This window comes from Dipodomys ordii, unplaced genomic scaffold (genome assembly GCF_000151885.1).
Source record: "Dipodomys ordii isolate 6190 unplaced genomic scaffold, Dord_2.0 Scaffold95, whole genome shotgun sequence".
NCBI classification, from domain to species: domain Eukaryota; kingdom Metazoa; phylum Chordata; class Mammalia; order Rodentia; family Heteromyidae; genus Dipodomys; species Dipodomys ordii.
Genome location: NW_012267311.1, coordinates 4,571,339 through 4,590,416, shown reverse-complemented (window position 1 = coordinate 4,590,416; position 19,078 = coordinate 4,571,339). Strand labels below are relative to the sequence as shown.

At 48.3% G+C, this 19,078-nt stretch overlaps 1 protein-coding gene across 1 annotated transcript in view; it reads right to left on the bottom strand.

Moving 5' to 3' along the window:
* Nucleotides 1–18,018, bottom strand: part of Glipr2 (GLI pathogenesis-related 2) — a 21,757-nt gene extending 3,739 nt beyond the window's left edge. The window contains exons 1-4 of the mRNA XM_013026592.1: nucleotides 17,937–18,018; nucleotides 8,200–8,308; nucleotides 7,788–7,891; nucleotides 5,672–5,749 (exon numbers count right to left, since the gene is read on the bottom strand). Coding sequence (XP_012882046.1) covers nucleotides 5,672–5,749; nucleotides 7,788–7,891; nucleotides 8,200–8,308; nucleotides 17,937–17,949 — 304 coding nt within the window. The 5' untranslated portion in view covers nucleotides 17,950–18,018. The remainder of the gene's footprint in view (nucleotides 1–5,671; nucleotides 5,750–7,787; nucleotides 7,892–8,199; nucleotides 8,309–17,936) is intronic.
* Between the last annotated feature and the right edge of the window lie 1,060 nt (nucleotides 18,019–19,078).

The following is a 19,078-nucleotide window of genomic DNA, read 5'->3' as shown; positions in this document are numbered from 1 at the left end:
AAGCCGGAAGTGGTGCTGTGGCTCAAGTGGTAGAGCGCTAGCCTTGAGCTGAAGAGCTGAGGGACAGCGCCCAGGCCCAGAGTTCAGGCCCCACAACCAGACCCAAAACAAAAACAAAAACAAAAAATTAAACATAGGGCCAAGAATGTGGCTTAGCAATAGAGTGCTTGCCTAGCATAAGGGCCTGGGTTTGATTCCTTGGTACCACATAAACACAAAATAAAATTAATTAAAAACACTCATGAACAAGTTCAGAAAAAGAAATTAAACATAATATACTAAAAATTAAAAATTCTATAGACTCAGTATTCCTTCTTCTAGGTAATATATCAAAGTATTTAAAGCAAAGATTAAGATATTTAGGCATTCATATGCATTGTGAATTTACACAAATTGACTAAAGTCATATAAAGCCAACTGTCCATTGACAAATGAATGGATACTTCCAATGTGGCCACACCCACAATGGAGTACTATTTAGCTTTAAAAAGGAATTCAGAGCTGGGTGCTGGTAGCTCATGCCTGTAATCCTAGCTCCTCAGTAGGTTGAGATATGAGCATTGAGTTTTGAAACTAGCCCAGGCAAGAAAATCCGTGAGATTTTATCTCCAATTAACCAGCAAAAAAGCTGGAAGCAGAGGTGGAGCACCATCTTTGAACTCAAGACCCTAAGTTCACATGGAATTCTGACATATGCTACTTCATTGCTGAATCTTGAACACATTATTACATTATGTTAAACAAAGTGAGCCAAACCCTAAAGGACAAATATTGTATGAATCTATTTATAGGAGTTACCGGAGAAGTTAATTTACAAAGGCTAAAAGTACAGCAATGAGTAGCAGAGGCAGGAACAGAGAGAGATATAGACAGAAAGATACTGTGTTAAGGCTACAGACTTTCTGTTTATGACAAGGTTCTGGAGAAGGAGGGCGTGATGACTTCATAACAATGCAAATGTACCTAATGCCAATGAGGTACACATTTAAAAATGGTTAAGATGGTAAATTTTATGTTATTCTTACTATTTTTAAAGACAAGGTCTTCCCATGTGGCCCAGGCTGCATCAAACTTGAGATTTTCTTGCCTCAACTTCTCAAATGCTGGGAAGATGGGCAATTGCTACTATACCTACCTTGTTATAAATGTTTTACACAGAATTAAAGGGAGAAAGGGAGAAGAGAGAGAACACAGGCAGACTGGCTAACTTCAGGGCACAGACAAAGTTGGTATCTTTCTTATATCTTTGAGTAAATGGTAAGAATTAAAACAATATTTGCTGATTAGTTTTTTCCCCCACAACTATATTCTATTTCTGTACTCCTTGAATTTAGGTATAATTTATTTGTCTTCATCCACAAAAGATTTGAAGTTGTTAAATTCTTTGTGAGCTTGGTGTTGGTGGCTCACACCTGTAATCCTAACTACTCAGGAGGCTGAGATCTAAGGATGGAGGTTCAAAGCCAGACTGGGCAGGAAAGTCCTTAAGACTCTTACCTACAATTCACCACCAGAAAACCAGAGGTGGAGCTGTGGTTTAAAGTGGTAGAGCGCTATCCTTGAGCACAAAAGCTCAGGGTCAGTTCTCTGTCCCTGAGATCAAGCCCCATGCCAAAAAAGAAAAAAAAAAAATCAGAGAGTTAGGTGTGGTAGTACACAATTTAATTCCAGTACTCCGAAAATGGAAGCAGGCATTATTGCAAGTGTTTAAAGGCTAGCCTGGGCTACATAGTAATAAAATAAATCCATACATTGATGATACAATTAAAGCAAGAACTAAAAGAAAAATAGAGCTGAAGGCATGGCTTAAACATCTGTGTGGTAATTGCAACGCTCTGGGTTCAATCTACATTATTGTCAGAAAAAGCAAGAAAGTGCTGTGTACTAGTAGCTCACGCCTACAATCCTAGCTATTCAGGAAGCTGACAGCTGAGGATTGCAATTCAAAGCCAGCCCAGGCAGGAAAGTCACTGAGACTCTTATCTCCAATAAACCACCAGAAAACCAAAAGTGGTGCTGTGGATCAAAGTGGCAGAGCATTGGTCTTGAGCTTAGAAAAAGCTCAGGGATAGCACCCAGGCCCTGATTTCAAGCCCCACAATTGAAAGGGGAAAAAAAGCACAAGCAAGCCCCTTTACTATTTGTCTTTCTTGCCCCTTCCCCCTTGGTCATTGTGATGATGGCCACAGATCCAGTCACTAGGCAGCTCTGTCAGGCCTTACCGTTAGTCTCTGAGCTTTCTCTTCCCCAGGGCTCAAGCCTTTTCTTACACAAGCTTTCTTCTAAGAAACCACATGCTTTGGCCATTGACCATCCCTTGCTCTGACTCCCAGACAAGGAAGAAGCTGCTTGTTTATCCTCAGGTTGCTAAGCAAATGGTTAGACACATGAAGTGCACATTAGCAGCACAAAACTCCCTCTGGCAGCTTTTCTCAGAGATGAGACTAAGCGATCTTTCCTCTCGTAGGGGAAGTCTCCATTCGCACAGAGTTAATTAAATAAGGGGTATTTAGAGATTAATTAAAGGACACAACTTCCTTAGCAACCATTGGATACACAGTAATTTCTAACAACAGCTCCTCCCTCTTCCTATTTATCTGTCCCTCGGTTCTCTCTTGCCTTTCCATTCCTCTCTTTCTCTCTCCCTCCCTGGCTCCCTCCTTCCTTCTCCCTCCCTCTTCCTTTCTTTCATTGTTTCCTTAAAGGGACATCCTCTTTCCTGCTATGGACCCCACTTTCTAAACTATACCTTTGAAAGCATATGGAATAAATTACAGCATATTCTGGCAAAGGATAACGTGTAAGAGATGTGTAAGGAGTAAGAATGAAAAAACTCTCTGGACTAAAATGGAACAATTGCTGGCAAGGGCAGAACGCATCACATACTCTGACCCCAGAGTGTGAAAAAGGGAAAAGGACACACACACACACACACACACACACACACACACACGGGTACAAGTTTAGAGTGACATTTCATATGGTGTAAAAATATTACTCATTCAGAACAAACACTCTAATCTCATGAATCTAATGAAGTAATTATAAAGAAATAATGTTTCTCCTGCCAAGCACAGAACAAGGCCCTGTCCTTCCATGCAAGATGCTGGCCTCGGCTGGGGGGGGGGGGAGGGTGGGATTGGCTTCAGGGGCTTGCAAAGGCCCTTTCACCAACAATGGCTCAGGGCAGGGAACCCTTGACTGGTTTATCAACAAGAAGCTGGGGATGTAGCGTCTGGGAAAGGTCAAGGTAGAATGGGCCTGAGGCTCTTCAAGGGTCTTCTAAGCCTTGCAACCACCCAAAGCCCCATTCTTTTCTTAGGGTCAGTGTGTCTGTCCCAAGTGTCGTTCAGTGGATCTGCAATGGCACAAGGCTTGGTTATCCAAGGTTTGTCCCTGTATGGTGGGAGATGGCTGGGACAGGTAGATTGTGATCATGGGGAGTTGAGCCCTATTCCCTACTCTGACTTGTGAGATTCCAGCCTCTTAGCAGGAGCCATGGGAAGACGAGACATTAGGTAAAGGGCAGAAGACCTGAGAAGAGCCTCTTGCCCCATTGTGGGCCTCAGTTTCTTATGGTTTGAAAGCCCTACTTTCAAATAGTGTGGAGGCTGGCATGGGTAACTATCAAGTAGTGTGCACACACACTAACAGTGCCAAGAACTTGCTCTGACACATGTCCGATTGCTTAACAATCTTGTTCATGGGTAAAGCAACTCCAGAAGCTATGAAGTTTCCAGTATCTGGAATCTGATCTTTATTCAAAGAAGACAAGGTTCTGCTACACATTCTTCATCACCACTCCTCCTCCCTCATTCTGTGGAAATGTTAATTCTCATACCAGGCCTTGGGTAGCTTCTTGCTCTCCATCTTGGAGGAGAAATGGCCCTGAGTTCTGCCCAGAGGGTTGCAAGAACCCCTACCCTAGAGGGTGAGCAGTAAACCACAGGAAACTGTGACTGGCTCTGAGAACGTGTCATTTCCTACTTCTGAAGAAACCCAGAGAGGTGACTCTACCCATGGAGGGACAGGAGTGAGTGGAAGGGAAGACAGCCCTTGACGGCTGCCTTTCAGGTTCTCTGATGCCTCTGATTACACAGATTCACACCCTTCCCAATTCTGTCCTGGGCTAAGATGGAGTCTGTGTTAATTTTGAGGAAAGACAGAAGGCAGATGAAGCCCAGTGAAGAAATAAAGGAACCTAGAGGCCAAAGCAGTTACCTAGGCTCTTATAGGCTAACTGTTTGGACAAGGATCCTTCCAGAAAGCTCTTCCCTGCCTCTGAATCCCCAGCTCTCTGAAGGCCTCTTAGAAGCCACCATCATGCTCCTTTCCCTTGGACAGGGAAGATAAAGAACAGACCCAAGTCCACACTAGATCCAGTCTTTCTGCATCCCAAGCTTGGCTGATCCAGCGACTAGAGAGAATGGTGAAGGGAGGTGGCAAGGTATGGAGAGGAGCAGAAAGAGGTAGAGGTGGGTTGGTAAAGAAGGTTAAGTCCAGCTGATCCTTTTCCTGAATAGTCCAGGGAGTTACTGCAGTTTAACTGGGAGAGTCCTGGGCCAGAGAGGAGTTAGTCTGGGTACTGGAGATTCAGATGGATTGAGGGAGGATGACTAATTAGACATGCTTTTTTTTTTAGTGGTACTGGTACTGGGGCTTGAACTCAGGGTTTAGATGTTGCTCGAGTTATTTTGCTCAAGGCTAGTGCTCTACCACTTGAGCCACAACTCTACTACTTCCAGCTTTTTTTGGTAGTTCATTGGAAATTAGTCTCAGAGACTTCCCTTCCTGGGCTGGCTTCTAACATGGTCCTCACATCTCAGCCTCCTGAGTAGCTAGGATTATAGGCATAAGACACTGGTCCCTTGCTTAGACATGTTTTAAGATACGAGAGGCCCATTGAAGAATGACGAGCTTAGCCCAATGCTGGTGGCTCAGGCCTATAGTCCTAGCTACTCAGGAGGCTGAAGATTGCAGTTCAGAACCAGCTGGGGCAGGAAAACCTGTGATACTCTGATCTCCAATTAATCACCAGAAAACTGGAAGTGGAGTTGTGGCTCAAAATAATCAAAATAGTCAAGCAAAAAGAGCTCAGAGACAGTGCCCAGGCCCTGAGTTCAAATCCCATGACTAACTAAAAAAAAAAAAAAATGAAGCTCTCTTAAAATCGAGTCTCCTTGTGTGCCAGGAGCTGGTGGCTCACACCTGTAATCCTAGCTACTCGGGAGGCTGAGATCTGAGGATCATGGTTCAAAGCCAGCCCAGGCAGGAAAGTCCATGAGACTCTAATCTCTAATAAACCAATAGAAAGCTAGAAGTGGTACTGTGGCTCAAGCAGTAGAGCACTTGCCTTGAGCTGAAGAGCTGAGGGACAGCACCCAAGCCCAGAGTTCAAGTCCCACGACCGACAAAAAAATAAAAAAAAATAAAAATAAATCCAGTCTTCTTAGGACACACCGTAGGAATGTGTAGAACTTTAAGCTGGGGAATGGGGAGAGGCTCATATGTGGAATGGGGTATAGTTTGGGCAGGTATTTGGGGAGAGTTTTGGTTTCTGGGCAAAGTCAAACTAGAGAAATATGCAAGAGTTATTAACTTTCTGAAAGTTAGTTCTTCTTTGAAGATAAACACCCAACATGCCCAGACCACTGGTGGGCCTGTCACTCACCAGTCCCAGAGGTAAAGCCAGGCTGCTGGAAGTTGTAGTTCTTGATTTCACCATACCATCTATCAGCCACCTCCTGTCCTGTACGGAAAAGGCAGGGTTCTGAACTCAGTAACAAAGTCCACAGACAACCTCTTCCCTTTATTTATCTCCATAAACTCCAAACCATCCATCCCACAACTGGACATCTGATAAAGTGCCAATGAGTAGGTACATTTGGTTGTGTATGTGAGAGGCCCTGTAGACTTGTAGGAAATTATCCTCTATGAGCTTGACCAGACTGAAGAGAGACTGTGTGGGGGTTGGCAAGAGCACTGGCCTGGGATCAAGAGTTCCAGGAGCAGGGGACTTGCATGAGCATCCCTGCTATCCACTGACTTGCTGTGTGGTCCTGGAGAAAACCACCCCCCTCCCTAGGCCTCTAAAGAAAGGGTCACTCCAAGAACCTTAGACTGATGCTCTGGGAGATTCTGTCCCCATCCTACACCATGCCTGCCTCCTACAATGCTCACAGGAAGAAAGGTGACTGACTGACAAGATTAGCAGACCAAAGATTTTCCAGGACGAAGAGCCCTTACTGGTCCTAAAGGTAAGCATTTACGTACAGAGAAGCATTTCCCTAGCAGCTACTGAGCTCAGGGACAGAGGCAGGAGGAACCTTAACCTAGGGGGAGTAACTCTCAAGTTTTAATGTGGGCATTAGTCACCTGGGGTCTTGTTAAGACACAGCTGTGATTTTAGTAGGCGTGGGGAGGAGCCTATGAGCCCAGATTTCCAGCAACTTCCCCAATGCTATACAAGTGGTTTATGGAACACATATCAGCCTCATGAGGGCCATTTAAAACAAACCTGAGCCTGGGTCCTTCCTCAAATCCACTGTGTCAGTTTCTCTGAGAAAAGACCTGGGCATTAGTTTTTTTATTTTTATGTTTTTGCTGGTCCTAGGGCTTGACTGAACTCAGGGCCTGGGCACTATTCTTGAGCTTTTGTGTGTAAGGCTAGCTAGCATTCAAGCCACAGCTCCACTTCCAGCTTTTTGTGGTTAATTAGAGTTAAGAGTCTCATGGACTTTTCTACCCTAGCTGGTTTCAAACTGCAATCCTCAGATCTCAACCTCCTGAATGGCTAGGATAAACGCTCTTCAAAAGATTTGAGTGTGCAGCCAGGGTGAGGTATCCAATCTCTCTCTAATGAGATGGGGGAAACTGGGGCCAGAGACTTGATGTAATCCAAGGCTAGAATGGAACATCTCCCAAGTTCCAAGTGAGACTCTTTGCATTCCAAACCCTTCTCCCTAGCCCACAAGGCCACAGCCGGGGTCAGGAGGAGCCTGGACCCACAAGGCCACAGCCGGGGTCAGGACGCTGATGGCAAGGCCTCAGAAGGGGCTGCTGCCTTTTTCAGCACAGGCCCAAGCCTCTACTGCAGGGAGGGGGCCCTGGCTGTGCTAGGGGAGCTCCCCCTTCCCCCTCCCCCCAGGGAACTCCCAGGAATGTGAGGCTGGAGAGGAAGTGCGTCATCGTCCAGCTGGGATTTAGTAAGAGTTTCAGTGAGTGAGACAATTTCCTGACATTTTTTCCTAAAAAGCCAACTTCAGGGCTGTCGGAGCCAGACAGCTTGAGAAAGTTTGCTCAGGGTATAAGAACATTTTGCTTGAGATCTTGGATGGAGGAATTGTTTTCCATTTGATTTCCAAAATGGAAAAAGCCTTACTTCTTTACCTTAATTATGAAAGGTAATATCCCAGCACTACAGTGTTTGGGGGTGGGGGGAAATGGAGAAAGATGTTCACAGTAGCCAGGATTGGTCTGAAAGCCTCAGAATCAGGCTGAAACTGTCCAGATCCTCTGTCTCCTCCGCCCTCACCCCTCAGCCTGGGAGCTTCTGAAGTGGGACGCTCAGTCTGACTCATCTCTGTCCCTGGCTCCCAGCGCTTGGCTGGCTCTGAACTGAATTCAGCCTGGGAACAGACTCACACAATTGTTGGTTTTTTCCCCCTTTCTGGACTTGCAACTACTCCATGGCTAAGCCAGACAGAGCACTGGACCAGGGAAGGTCTATGGAGGTCACACGTTAAGTTCAGGTTGGGCAGACAGGAGGAAAGCAGAGAAATACCCACCTGTCTGATCATAGGATGCCCATGCTAGATTCTCCCCACACTGGCCACGACTCGACTCTGGGCTGTGTTTGAGGATCCTTGTGCTGGCCAGGGCCTCTGAATACCTGTCGGAATCCATGGTGTTTTCTCAATGTGGGTCCAGGGAACCTCTGAGCTCTGAGCAACTCAGAGCTGCAATATCTAGGTAGTCCTCCCTTGCCAAGGCTCTTGGAGGAAATAGGGGAGCATCACATTTTCATGGCTTCTGCCCCCCCCCCCAGGGGCCCATTTTACAGGGGAATGCATTGAGGCACAGAGGAACAAGAGACCTGCTTGGGCAAATGGCATAATAATATTCAAGCCTGGCTGTATCTGACCCCCCAAATGCAGACCCTGAGAAGGGTCTGAACCCCTGGGAAGCTGGGAGACTCACTGCTGAGCCTCTCGGTTGAGCTTCTTGGAGAGCTTCAGTGGGGGGACTCCATGCTGCCGCCGGTACTCATTGTGGGCCTTTAGGACTTCATTATTAAACTCTTTGGAAGCTAAAAGAGGACAAGACAGAGAATAGCTCAGTACAGAGGAAAACACTCCCTCAAAGTCAGAGCAATGCCTAGCTCAGACTTCAGGCCACACAACAGACTTCTCTCCCCTTTCTGGCCTCAGAACCCTTGTCAAATGGCCTTGTCCCACACCATGGCTCTTCATATCTTCATCCCAGATAGCATCCTGCAGGTTGAAAGGCCTTGATTTATATGGAACCTTCTGGCCTTTGTTGGGGATTTGAGACTTTATTGAAGGCAATGGGAAGCCACTGAATGGGGGCAGGGGGAAGAGTTGGTTAGATCTGTGTTTCTGAGATACTCTGAGGGCTGCTGAATGAGGCATGGGCAGGAAGTAGAGAGCAGATGTTGGGGGACTGGACGAATCAGCAACAGGACTTCTGAAAGGAAATGTCAGAGGGAGACTAGATATACCAGGCTAGGAAGGGCTGGATTTGGGAGCCCAGAGAAGCAGCCTGGCTGGGGTGGATGGAGCTCACTCAGGGCTTTATAATAATAGAGTGACAGGTAAAGAAAAGAGGACTTAGGAAGGGTAAGGAGGAGGGGAAGGGGAAGGCGGCAGTGGGGAAGTGGAGTAAGGAGAGTACGGGACCATGTGGTGATTGGGGGCGGGAATGATCAGCTGTGGCTGCAGTGAGGGAAGAGGTTAACCAGTGCCCAACTGCATTATGAACTCAGAAAAGATGAGGTCAGTGGGGGTTGGGGCCAGGGAAACAGTGGGTAAAGGCAAGGGCAGGCAAGGTGACATACCAATTTTCGTTTGAAATGAGACCTTATTCATTCAGCATCTCCTCTACTCAATTGTCCAGTTCATTCCTTCATCAATCCTTCTATGTAAGTATCAATCATCAAACATCCCCTTTCCTCCATCCATCCACATCAACATCTATATCTCATCCAACATCATCCATCCACTGATTCATCATTTGTTCAGCAGCAGTACCACTACATCCATTCTCTGAACACCACTTGAATGCTAGGACTCCAGAGACCAATCGACCATGTCTTGCCCCAAAGCTCACACACAGAAGGCAGGCAGCCTGGTAAGCAGACAAAAACAGAGCTTTGTTCCAAAGCTCACATACAGAAGGGAGACAGCCTTGTAAACAGACAATAACAGGTAAGAGCCACCATGCCGGTAAACATGTATGAAGACTTGGAAGAAGAGTGGCCTAATAAGATCTTGGGGGTCAGGAGACAAATGACTCCTGATTTGAGAATCGAAAAATGTTAGAAGATAGGAGCTAGCCAGGCTAAGATTATGAAGGCACTTGCCTTCCACGTTAGGAATCTAGGAGTCTCCTCTGTGGTTAGGGGTAGGGCGGAGGGGTAGGATTCTGAGTGAGGGCCATACTTGGTTGGTCCTGTTTGACCAGGAACTTGTCATTTGAGTACTGGCTGTGGGTGGTGGCAGGAAGGGTGTCAACAGGGCCAAGAAGGAAGTGCCACAATCCTTCCTGTGCCCCAGGTCATGTTCACCAGGGCTTTTCTTTTCTTGGGTGTTTTTACCCAAAAATGGGTCCTCTTCAATCTCATGACCAGACCCCATCTCCTGGGGTCTTCAAGGAAATGCCTAGAAATCCCTAGTGGGAGCCCAAGAGGAAGGACATTAGGGTATACCCTCCTTCCCATCCCCACAGAGCTGAGGGCTGGCTGCGGTAGAGGGGAAGAGTTGTGCCCAGGGCACAGGGAAGTGGAGGTGTCCAAGGACTTTGACAAAGAAGAAGTGCCCAGCCTTGAGATCTCTGAACCTATGGTGTTCTAGAATGGGATGCAGGGGTGACAGGGAGGGGCTTTGAATCCAGATCTGTGAGGTAAGAACGGAGAAGAGACTGAGGTAAAGATAACGAGGCTTCAGGCAGGTTCTCAGGTGCAGGTGGCCAGAGATGGGCTCCACCCTTGTTGATATGAAAGACAAACTGTTCAGATCTTCTAGGGGTGGGAGGCAGAAGGAGTGGTTTACTGAGTACAGTTTTGACTTTACAAGATGTTTCACCTCACGGTGGATATACCTAACACCACTGACAATGCATTTACATCCGGTTAAGATGATATGTTTCATGTATACTTTTTTGGCTTGTCCTGGGGCTTGAACAAAGGGCTAAGACACTGTATCTGAGCTTCCCTTGCTCAAGGTTAGCACTGTACCACTTGAGCCACAGCACCATTTCTGGTTATATAGTACTGAGGAATCGAACCCAGGGCTTCATGCATCCTAGGCAAGCACTTTACCACTCTACCACCAAGCCACGTTCCAAGTCCTCATGTATACTTTTGATGTTTGCCATGTGAAGGTATTTAGGACGATGTGAACCAATGGGGTCCATTTGTCCTGCACCCCAGGGCGCTGTAGGCCCTGCAATGTCCTTGGCCAGTAAGGACAGACACAAAAGCCTGCCACCAGGAAGGTGGCTTCGTGGTAGAGTGCTTGCATGAAGGCCTGGGTTCAACTCCTCAGTTCCACATAAACACAAAAAAGCACCAGAAGTGGTGCTGTGGCTCAAGTGGTAGAGTGCTAGCTTTGAGCAAAAAGAAGCTTAGGGACATTGCCCAGGCCCTAAGTTCAAGCCCCAGGACTGGCAAAAAAAAAAAAAAAAAGGCTGCTGGAAACTAGGTCACTGCATTTCCAGTATGAGAGACGTCAGAAGGAACAAAAGTGAAAGTTTGTATTCAGCCAGACTCGGAGACTCTGAGCTCAGAGACCAAGTTGGCTGTCCCTGGCCCAGCCGGGTCATCATTTCCCCTCACACCCCATCTCCTCCTCTGTGGCCGCTACCCCACAAAGGCACAGGAAATCCTACCATGGGGAGTAGGGGAGCCCTCTCTCACCTTGCTGGCTGGGAGCAAGGGGGCCCCATACTTCTCCCTCGGGGAGTTCCAGCCTCTCCACCCAACACAGCAGGCAGTCTCAACCCAAAGACACAAGTTATCAATGTCAACCACACCCAGCAAGAGGCACACCCTACTTCTGTAGATCATTCAAGAACACAGATAAAGGTAAGGGGGAAAGTAAGAGAAAACCCTTCTAGCCTAGGGACCTCAGAGAAGGCCCTTGGCCACCACAGGATGGGGGAGTGCAGGGCAAAGGGAGGCTCCGCAAAGTCACAACCACTCAGAGTGCCTGCCAGAGAAGGAGGCAGGCCTATCTGCCCCTGCCTTCTCCTATTGGCTGGCCAATCACATCTGCTGCAGGGCCTGTGTGTGACCTCATTAACTTCGTATCATCCATATTCTATGGAGCTTTCACTATCATACTTGCTTATGTTGTTATGTTTTATACTGTTATGACTAGGAAACTGGGGCATGAGGGAACGTCAATGCCCAGATTCTCCCACTAGTGGAAGAGTACCCCTACCCTCACAGCCAAAGAGTCATCAGACAAAGCATGACAGAGGGGTCACCTAAGAAATGACTCTCTGGTGACAGACGAGGACAGCAATAAGATAGAGATACCAGGTTAGCAGCTGCCTACTGGAAGAGTCTTCAAAGGGAGAAAAGAGGAAGGAAGAAAAGCATTAAGGGGCTGGAAAGGTGGCTCAGAGGTAGAGTGCATGCCTCACATGCATGAGGCCCTGGGTTCCATTCCTCAGCACCCCATAAACAGAAAAGGCCGGAAGGCACTGTGGCTCAAGTGGTAGAGTGCTAGCTTTGAGCTGAAGAGCTCAGGGACAGGGCCTAGGCGTAGCGTTCAAGACCCATGATCAACCAGAAAGAAAGAAAGAAAGAAAGAAAGAAAGAAAGAAAGAAAGAAAGAAAGAAAGAAAGAAAGAAAGAAAGAAAGAAAGAAAGAAAGAAAGAGAAAGAAAGAAAGAAAGAAAGAAAGAGAAAGGAAGGAAGGAAGAAAGAAAGAGAAGAAAAGAAAAGAAAAGAATTAAGATTTCGAAGTGTCTTCTCTGTGCCCAGAATCTCAGATCTGCCTAGCGTTCAAGACCCATGATCAACCAGAAAGAAAGAAAGAAAGCAAGAAAGAAAGAAAGAAAGAAAGAAAGAAAGAGAAGAAAAGAAAAGAATTAAGATTTCGAAGTGTCTTCTCTGTGCCCAGAATCTCAGATCTGGACCTGCCCAAGGGGAACTGACAAGTCAGGGACTGTACTACAGAAGTGAGCAGGGACTCCCTGGGAGTGCTGGAAAGGTGCAGGACACAGGTATCCTAGGGTTCTTGGCCCTTTAAGGGCCTGAGTTTCTAATGCTAATTGGACTCACCAGGATTCTGCCTCACCACTCCCTGCTTTTGGTGGAGACAGGCTCCCCATCAGGCTCCCCATCCTCTTCAGAGGCTTCCTTATAGCATTCCTCCACCCTCCCCAGAGGCTCTACCAAAGAGGTCATGGCAGTCCAAGCCAGGGCAGGGCTATGGATAGGTAGTTCCCTTTGGCTAGCAGCTAGAAAGAAGTCAGGTCTTGCCTTTGGAACAAAGTTGGTTTTATTTGGCTATAAGGCAACTGAACGATTTCCATTTCCCCCCAAACTAACAAGAACAGTAGAAAAGAAGGCATATACTGGTAGCTCAGGCCTGTAATCTAGCTACTTAGGAGGCTGAGATCTGAAGATTGTGGTTTGAAGCCAATCAGGACATAACCACCAAAAGCTAGAAGCGGAGGTGTGGTTCAAGTGGTAGATTTCTGGGAATTCAAGAGGTAAAAATCTCACTCCGCCTTTCACTAGCTGTGTGTTTAATCCCTCGGTGTTGCTTCACAGGGCTCCCGTGAGGAGGCTTAAGTGAATTCACCTATGGAAAAGCTTTAGAACTGTTTTAGAACACCGTGAAGTAGTAGAATATCAACTCTTCTAGATGCAGAAGCTCTTTAGCCTCTGGCTTAAGGTCTTTTTTAAGGGAAATGTGGAGGCTAATCATATTTAAATTGCTCTTTAAGCCAGGTACAAAAGTGCTTGTTAGTAATCCCAACTCTTAAGGGGTGGAGGCAGGAGGATGGATGGAGACCAAGAATTCAAGGCCAGCCGAGAAGGCTGTTTGATAACAAAATGGGATGTGAAGGCAGTTTTCAGCACTTCCAAGCTGGGACATTAAGGGAATGAGTGAGTGAGTGAGTGAATGAAAGAACCGATGAATGAGGTTCTTACATGGGCACAGTAAAGGTCCTAGAGCAGAATTCCTTTCCTTGCTACAAAGAGGAAATCAATGTCTGGGGCCGTTTGTGAATGGCCTCAGGTCATCCAGTGAGTTCTCATTAGAGCCAGAGCTAATTTATACTTTCACCCCCACTTCTGCCCCCAATCTTGCACACTTGCACTGCACATACGGCTCCTCTTTTCCTAATGGCAAGAACAGATCATGAAGATTGCTCAATTGCCTATGGGAACAGGAATCTACTTCCTAGGAGAATAGCCTTTCTCCAAGCCTCTCACTCTCCTTGGACAGCTGAAGGACTCAGGGCAGAAAAGAGCCAGCTCAGGCCACTCCAGCTCTGCTGGTTCCACTCAGGCCTGCCCAGAGGCCAGGCCCCGCTCCTGAACCAGAGGGTCCCCATCTGCGTTCCAAGAATGACAGCTGTGGCTTTCAAAATACCTTTAATGCAAGGAAACTCTTTTCTTTGAACAGATGGAAGCAAACTGCTAGGGTAAAACAGGCCCACACAACCTCTTATTTCAGAGGACCCAGGGGCCTCAGTCAGAAAATTCCTGGCTAGTTACTATAGTCCGTAGAAGCCTGCTCTGATCTCTCCATGCTAGATGTCTCCAGAAACAGGAAGACTCTTAGAGACAATTAGAAGAGTATGTGGAAGATCCCACTGGCCAGAGACCAAAGATCGGAGGACATGGGTAGTCTGGTAGAGAAGCACTGGGTTCAAATCCCAGTTTGTTCACATACTGGTTAAAGTGAGCTCTGTACATCTGGAGATGAGAGGATATTAAGACTTGTTACAAAGTTTGGTGATATAAAATGCCAGAGCTTAATGATAGGCAATCATTATTATTAGGAACAAGAGGTTTCCATTGGAGCCCAAGGCACCGTGGCCAGGTAGGGAAGCCAGACCTACTGAGAGCAAGACCTGGGGTCTTCTGACGTGGGGCAGAGCTGCTTCTGGGCTTTGAGCTGCATCTGTGGTGCGATAATCTTACAGCAATGTCTGCTGCTCTACACAGCTCTGGAGCAAAGAGTCGTCCTACTCCTGTGTAGTGAGGAGAGATCAGGCCCCAAGAGACAGGAACTGATTCCTTCTGGTGGCCTTTTTGGAGGCACATAGTGTCCCTGTGTGGACACAGCTCTGTGAGCGACCTCCTGCCTGTGAGGGCAGCAGTCCAGGTTGGAGACCTAAAACTTCGAGGTTGGGCTTGTGCTGTAAAGGTTCAGTTAGTCCAGGTCACACAGACAAGTCACTTTTGTTTCTTAGGGACCCTTAGAAGAGCTGGCCATGATCCTAGAAGTTCAGTCTTATGAAGAGAACCAAAAGTACATGTTGTTATGAGGGAGCTAGTCTAGAAATGTATTTCTAGAAGATTCCTGGGTTTGGGGGGAAGAGGAATGGTTCTTTAATCAACCAACTCCAACTGCTTCTGGCATGGGTCCCCTTTCCCTCTGAAACTAGCCCGCCCTGTACCTGCAGTCCCAACAGCATCGCTGCCATCCCGGACGCACACCCGGCCTCTGACCCTTCCCTTCCATTCACAGCAAGCTGTCAGCAAGCCTACTAGAAGCCACCAGCAGGCAAAGCCACTTCTTTCTTCCTCTTTAGAAAGCCTGTGTCTGTAACCGTGAGAGTCTTCCATCCCCCACCTCCATCCTCTCCCTTTCAGTTGCTTTTCTCCCTGGCACAGTTCTAGTTTTCTTTTCTTTTCTTTCTTTCTTTTTTTTTTTGGTCTGTCCTGGGGCTTGAACTCTGGGCCTGGGCACTGTCCCTCCGCTCTTCAGCTCAAGGCCAGTGCTTTACCATTTGAGCCACAGCACCACTTCTGGTGGAGATAAGAGTCTCACAGTTTCCTGCCCAGGTTGGCTTTGAACTGTGAATCTTAGATCTCAGTCTTCTGTGTAGCTAGGATTACAGGCATGAGCCACGGGTGCCCAGCTCGCTGGCACAGTTCTAGTGCTGATGTGCTGGATGGCACCCCAGACATGCACCCATAAGATAAAACCCAATTTCCCAAGATCTTCTTTTATTTATTTATTTTTTTTTGGGTCCAGTCGTGGGGCCTGAACTCTGGGCCTGGGTGCTATCCCTCAGCTCTTCAGCTCAAGGCTAGCGCTCTACCACTTGAGCCACAGCGCCACTTCCGGCTTTTTTCTTTTTGCTTATGTGGTGCTGGGAATCGAACCCAGGGCCTCAAGCATACAAGGCAAGCGCTCTACCACTGAGCAACCTTCCCAGCCCCTTTCCCAAGATCTTCTGGGATCAATCACCTCTTCAAAAAGTCTTTGATGGTCCGTCAGAGAGGAGACACATCCTTCCCCTTTGCAAGTTCTACACTCTGTACAAGTGCATGCATGATCTCTTCTCACCTCTTACTCCTCACCCCAAACAGCTTCTTAAAAACTCAGTTCACAATCTAAGTGAATACTCCTAAAGACAACAGATATCCACAGCTTGATACAGAGATAACTGATGAGGGGTGGAAAAGTAGAATAGACAGAGTAGCATATTCTAGAAAACTGTATGATGGAAGAAGCCAGTAATAACTGATTAAAACATAGCTTTAGAAGCTGGGAAAAGTGGGGTAATTCTACCTTCTTGAGATATGGAGACTGGTAGGCCAACTGGGGGAAAACTCATGACACTCCATCTCTACCAATGGCAGAGCACAATGGTACATGTCTGACATCCCAATAAAGCACAAATAGTAGGATCACAGTCCAAGCCTGATCAGGAATAAAGTAAGACTGTACTCAAAAGTAACAAACACTAAAAGGCTGGCAGAGTGGCTCAAGTAGAGTGTCTGCCTAGCAAAAGCACAGAACTCTGTGTTCAAATCTCAGTACTGACAAAAAGAACAGAAAAGAAAGCATGTAGCTTTCAAGATTTTCTTCTAAATTTATAGAGAAAAGAGTTGATTTCTCAAGTGCAATCTCAAAGTGCTTTCTCACGTCTGCCACAGTTTGCCCATCACCACCTATCATCCTATTCTTCTACAGTACAAGATCATATGGACCATTGTTAAGATGGGGAAATAGGCATGGCAATGGAAAGAGCCCTGCATCATATAGCAAGTGGTTAACAGGCTAAAATGCTAAGCATATTTATCAGTAGAACCCAAAGTAAGGCAGGTGAGGACCAATGCCAGAGAAAGCCACATACTCTCAATTCTGGTAACTTATGAATCCAGGTCTTGGAGGACAGATAGATGCAGAGGGACCAAGCCTTCCTCACATGAGGTTGAGAAGCCCAGTGAAGCTGACTTATGAGTCACCATACGAAACTACTATAAAACAGGAACAATGCTGAGATAAACGCAGCCATCACTAACAGCCAGGAGTGAGGAGTCTGGGGAAAGCAAATGTAAGGCTAAACACTTGTGCCAGGCCCACAAAGAAAGGGCTACAACGAAGAATGCACAGAGCTGGCCATCCCTCTGTCCTTCTGCATGGGAATCAGGAATGGACTTAACTTGGGCCTAAGAGTTGAGCTTAGAAGGAGGGGCTGGGGGAGAAGCACCACACAATGACTCATGTCTGTAATCCTAGCTGCTCAGAAGGCTGAGATTTGGGATGGAGTTTCGAAGCCAGCTCAGGCAATAAAGTCTATAAGTCTTATTTTCAATTAGGCACCCAAAAAGCCAGAAGTGGAGTTGTGGCTCAAGTGGTAGAGTGCTAGCCTTCAGCAAAATAAGCTCAGGGACAGTGCCCAGGCCCCGAGTTCAAGCCTTAGGAGTGGCACCAAAAACATACAAACATAAAAGAAACAGGGAGGGTTGTCAGGCAGGGTGGTAGGTGTTGTGAGTGCCAGGCACAGGCACTGGAGAGTGCTTGCCAGCCAGGATGGCAGGCCTGGATGCCTGACATCCAGAGCGAGGGGTGTGGAGAGATCTGCCCTACAGAAAGTCACCACTACAGCCACAGCGGCAGGGATCCTCAGCAACAGGTCAGAGATAAAGAGGATCAGATCACTCTGCGGCTGGCCTAGCACCCAGGGCGCTCGGAGAGGAAGGAAGAATGCAAAGACGCACAGAGTGTTCTCGGGAGGTCTGAACGCGGCCAGCCGCGCTGTGGGAGGAGATCCTGTAACACTTGGGGGACTTTTTTTTTTTTCTCCCAACTCTTAACTTTGTCCCGAAACAAAGCAAAAGCCACGCCCGGGCCAGACGCAGAGCGCGAATCCCCCCAGTGCCGGGAAACCCTCCCTGACGCCATCTCTGGCTTGCAGCCAGGAGGACCCCGCCTCCGTCTCCCCAGCCCCCCGCGCTCTCGCCCTCCCAGTGTCCGCACCGGCCACCCCGGCTTCCCGGATGCTCAGGAACCGACTCGAGCTCTGCATCGGAACGCTTAGCCGCTGGCCCTCTCCATCAGGCATCCAGGGGTCCTGCATCACAGCCGGACAGAGCCCCCTCCCCCGTCCCGGGGAACAGGCCCGCGGCGGGACAGGGTGAGGACGACTGGGATCCCGGAGTTAGGAGATCCGGGGCCATCCCTGCGCCCCGACCCCAGGGCCCCGCGGCTCACCTGACTTGCCCATGGCCGGCTCTGCGCGCTTCTCCGCTCCCGCTGCAGCCGCGGTGCGCTGCGCCCGGTCACCGCCCCAGCCTCGGGGATGGGGCCGGAGGGGGCCGGGCGGCCTCGGCCCCGCCCCCGGCCCCGCCCGGCCCCCTTGCCTTATAAGGCAAAGACAGCTGCAGGCCCCGCTCCCGGGCCACCCCGCCGGCGGCCCCGAGAATTCCTCGTGCGCGGGGAATTCCGGCTCCACCCCCGGGCTCTCCAGGTGCGAGGCGCAGGCCTTCGGGACCGCCCTCCCGAACTGTCTCTGCTCCTGGCTCCGCAGGGACAGTGCGCACCTTGCACGCGGCTGCCGGTGGCCCCGCCGCGACCCTGGCACCGCGAGGACCGCAATCAGGGGCGGTTGTGGCCCGCGCCACCTGGGGTCAGTAGTCACCCAGCAGTCAGGTCCCCCTGATGTGCCCCCTTCTCAGTGACAGGGAGCCCCAAAGGGCTCCTCTCCCTGGGCCTGGGCTCTTCCCCCCACCTTCTAGCTGAGCCGCCCCAGGGAGCGCCCAAGGCTGCCTGCGACCTGTGCACCGGCCCCCATTCTCGCCTTCCAGTTTTATCTCAGGCACGGGTTCAAACTAGATTCCTCCATATTCCCTCACATTTGGTCTTAAGATCCCTCATGACTTGTTCTTTATGAGTTATTTTAAAATGTTCGTTTCCAAATATTTGGGACTTTGCCTTGGTATCTTTCTGTCATGGATTGTCATTGTAATTAGGTTGTTGAACCTGGCTTTTAGACCCCAGGCCCACAGTCCAGGCTCCAGTTAGGTCGGACCACTCACCTTGCACACCAGATAGAGACACGGTGAGGGGCCCGGCACCGGAAGACAGCAGTTCAGTACATCTTCAGCCATCTTTTGAGGTACAGACATTGCCTTCAGGTTAAGTAGGGAGAGTTGGGTGTGTAGAGGGTGATAAAGGTATGCATAGTTAAAACAGTCCCAAGTCTCAGGTGGAGCCTGGTTGACCATTATTAGCTGTTCTTGTCCTTAGAGGAGTTCTGGAGAAATTATCACCTTATTATAGGAGCAGAATAGAAACAAGGTGGTCTCCTGAGTTTGGGGTGTTTTGTTTTGTTTTGTTTTGCCAGTCCTGGAGCT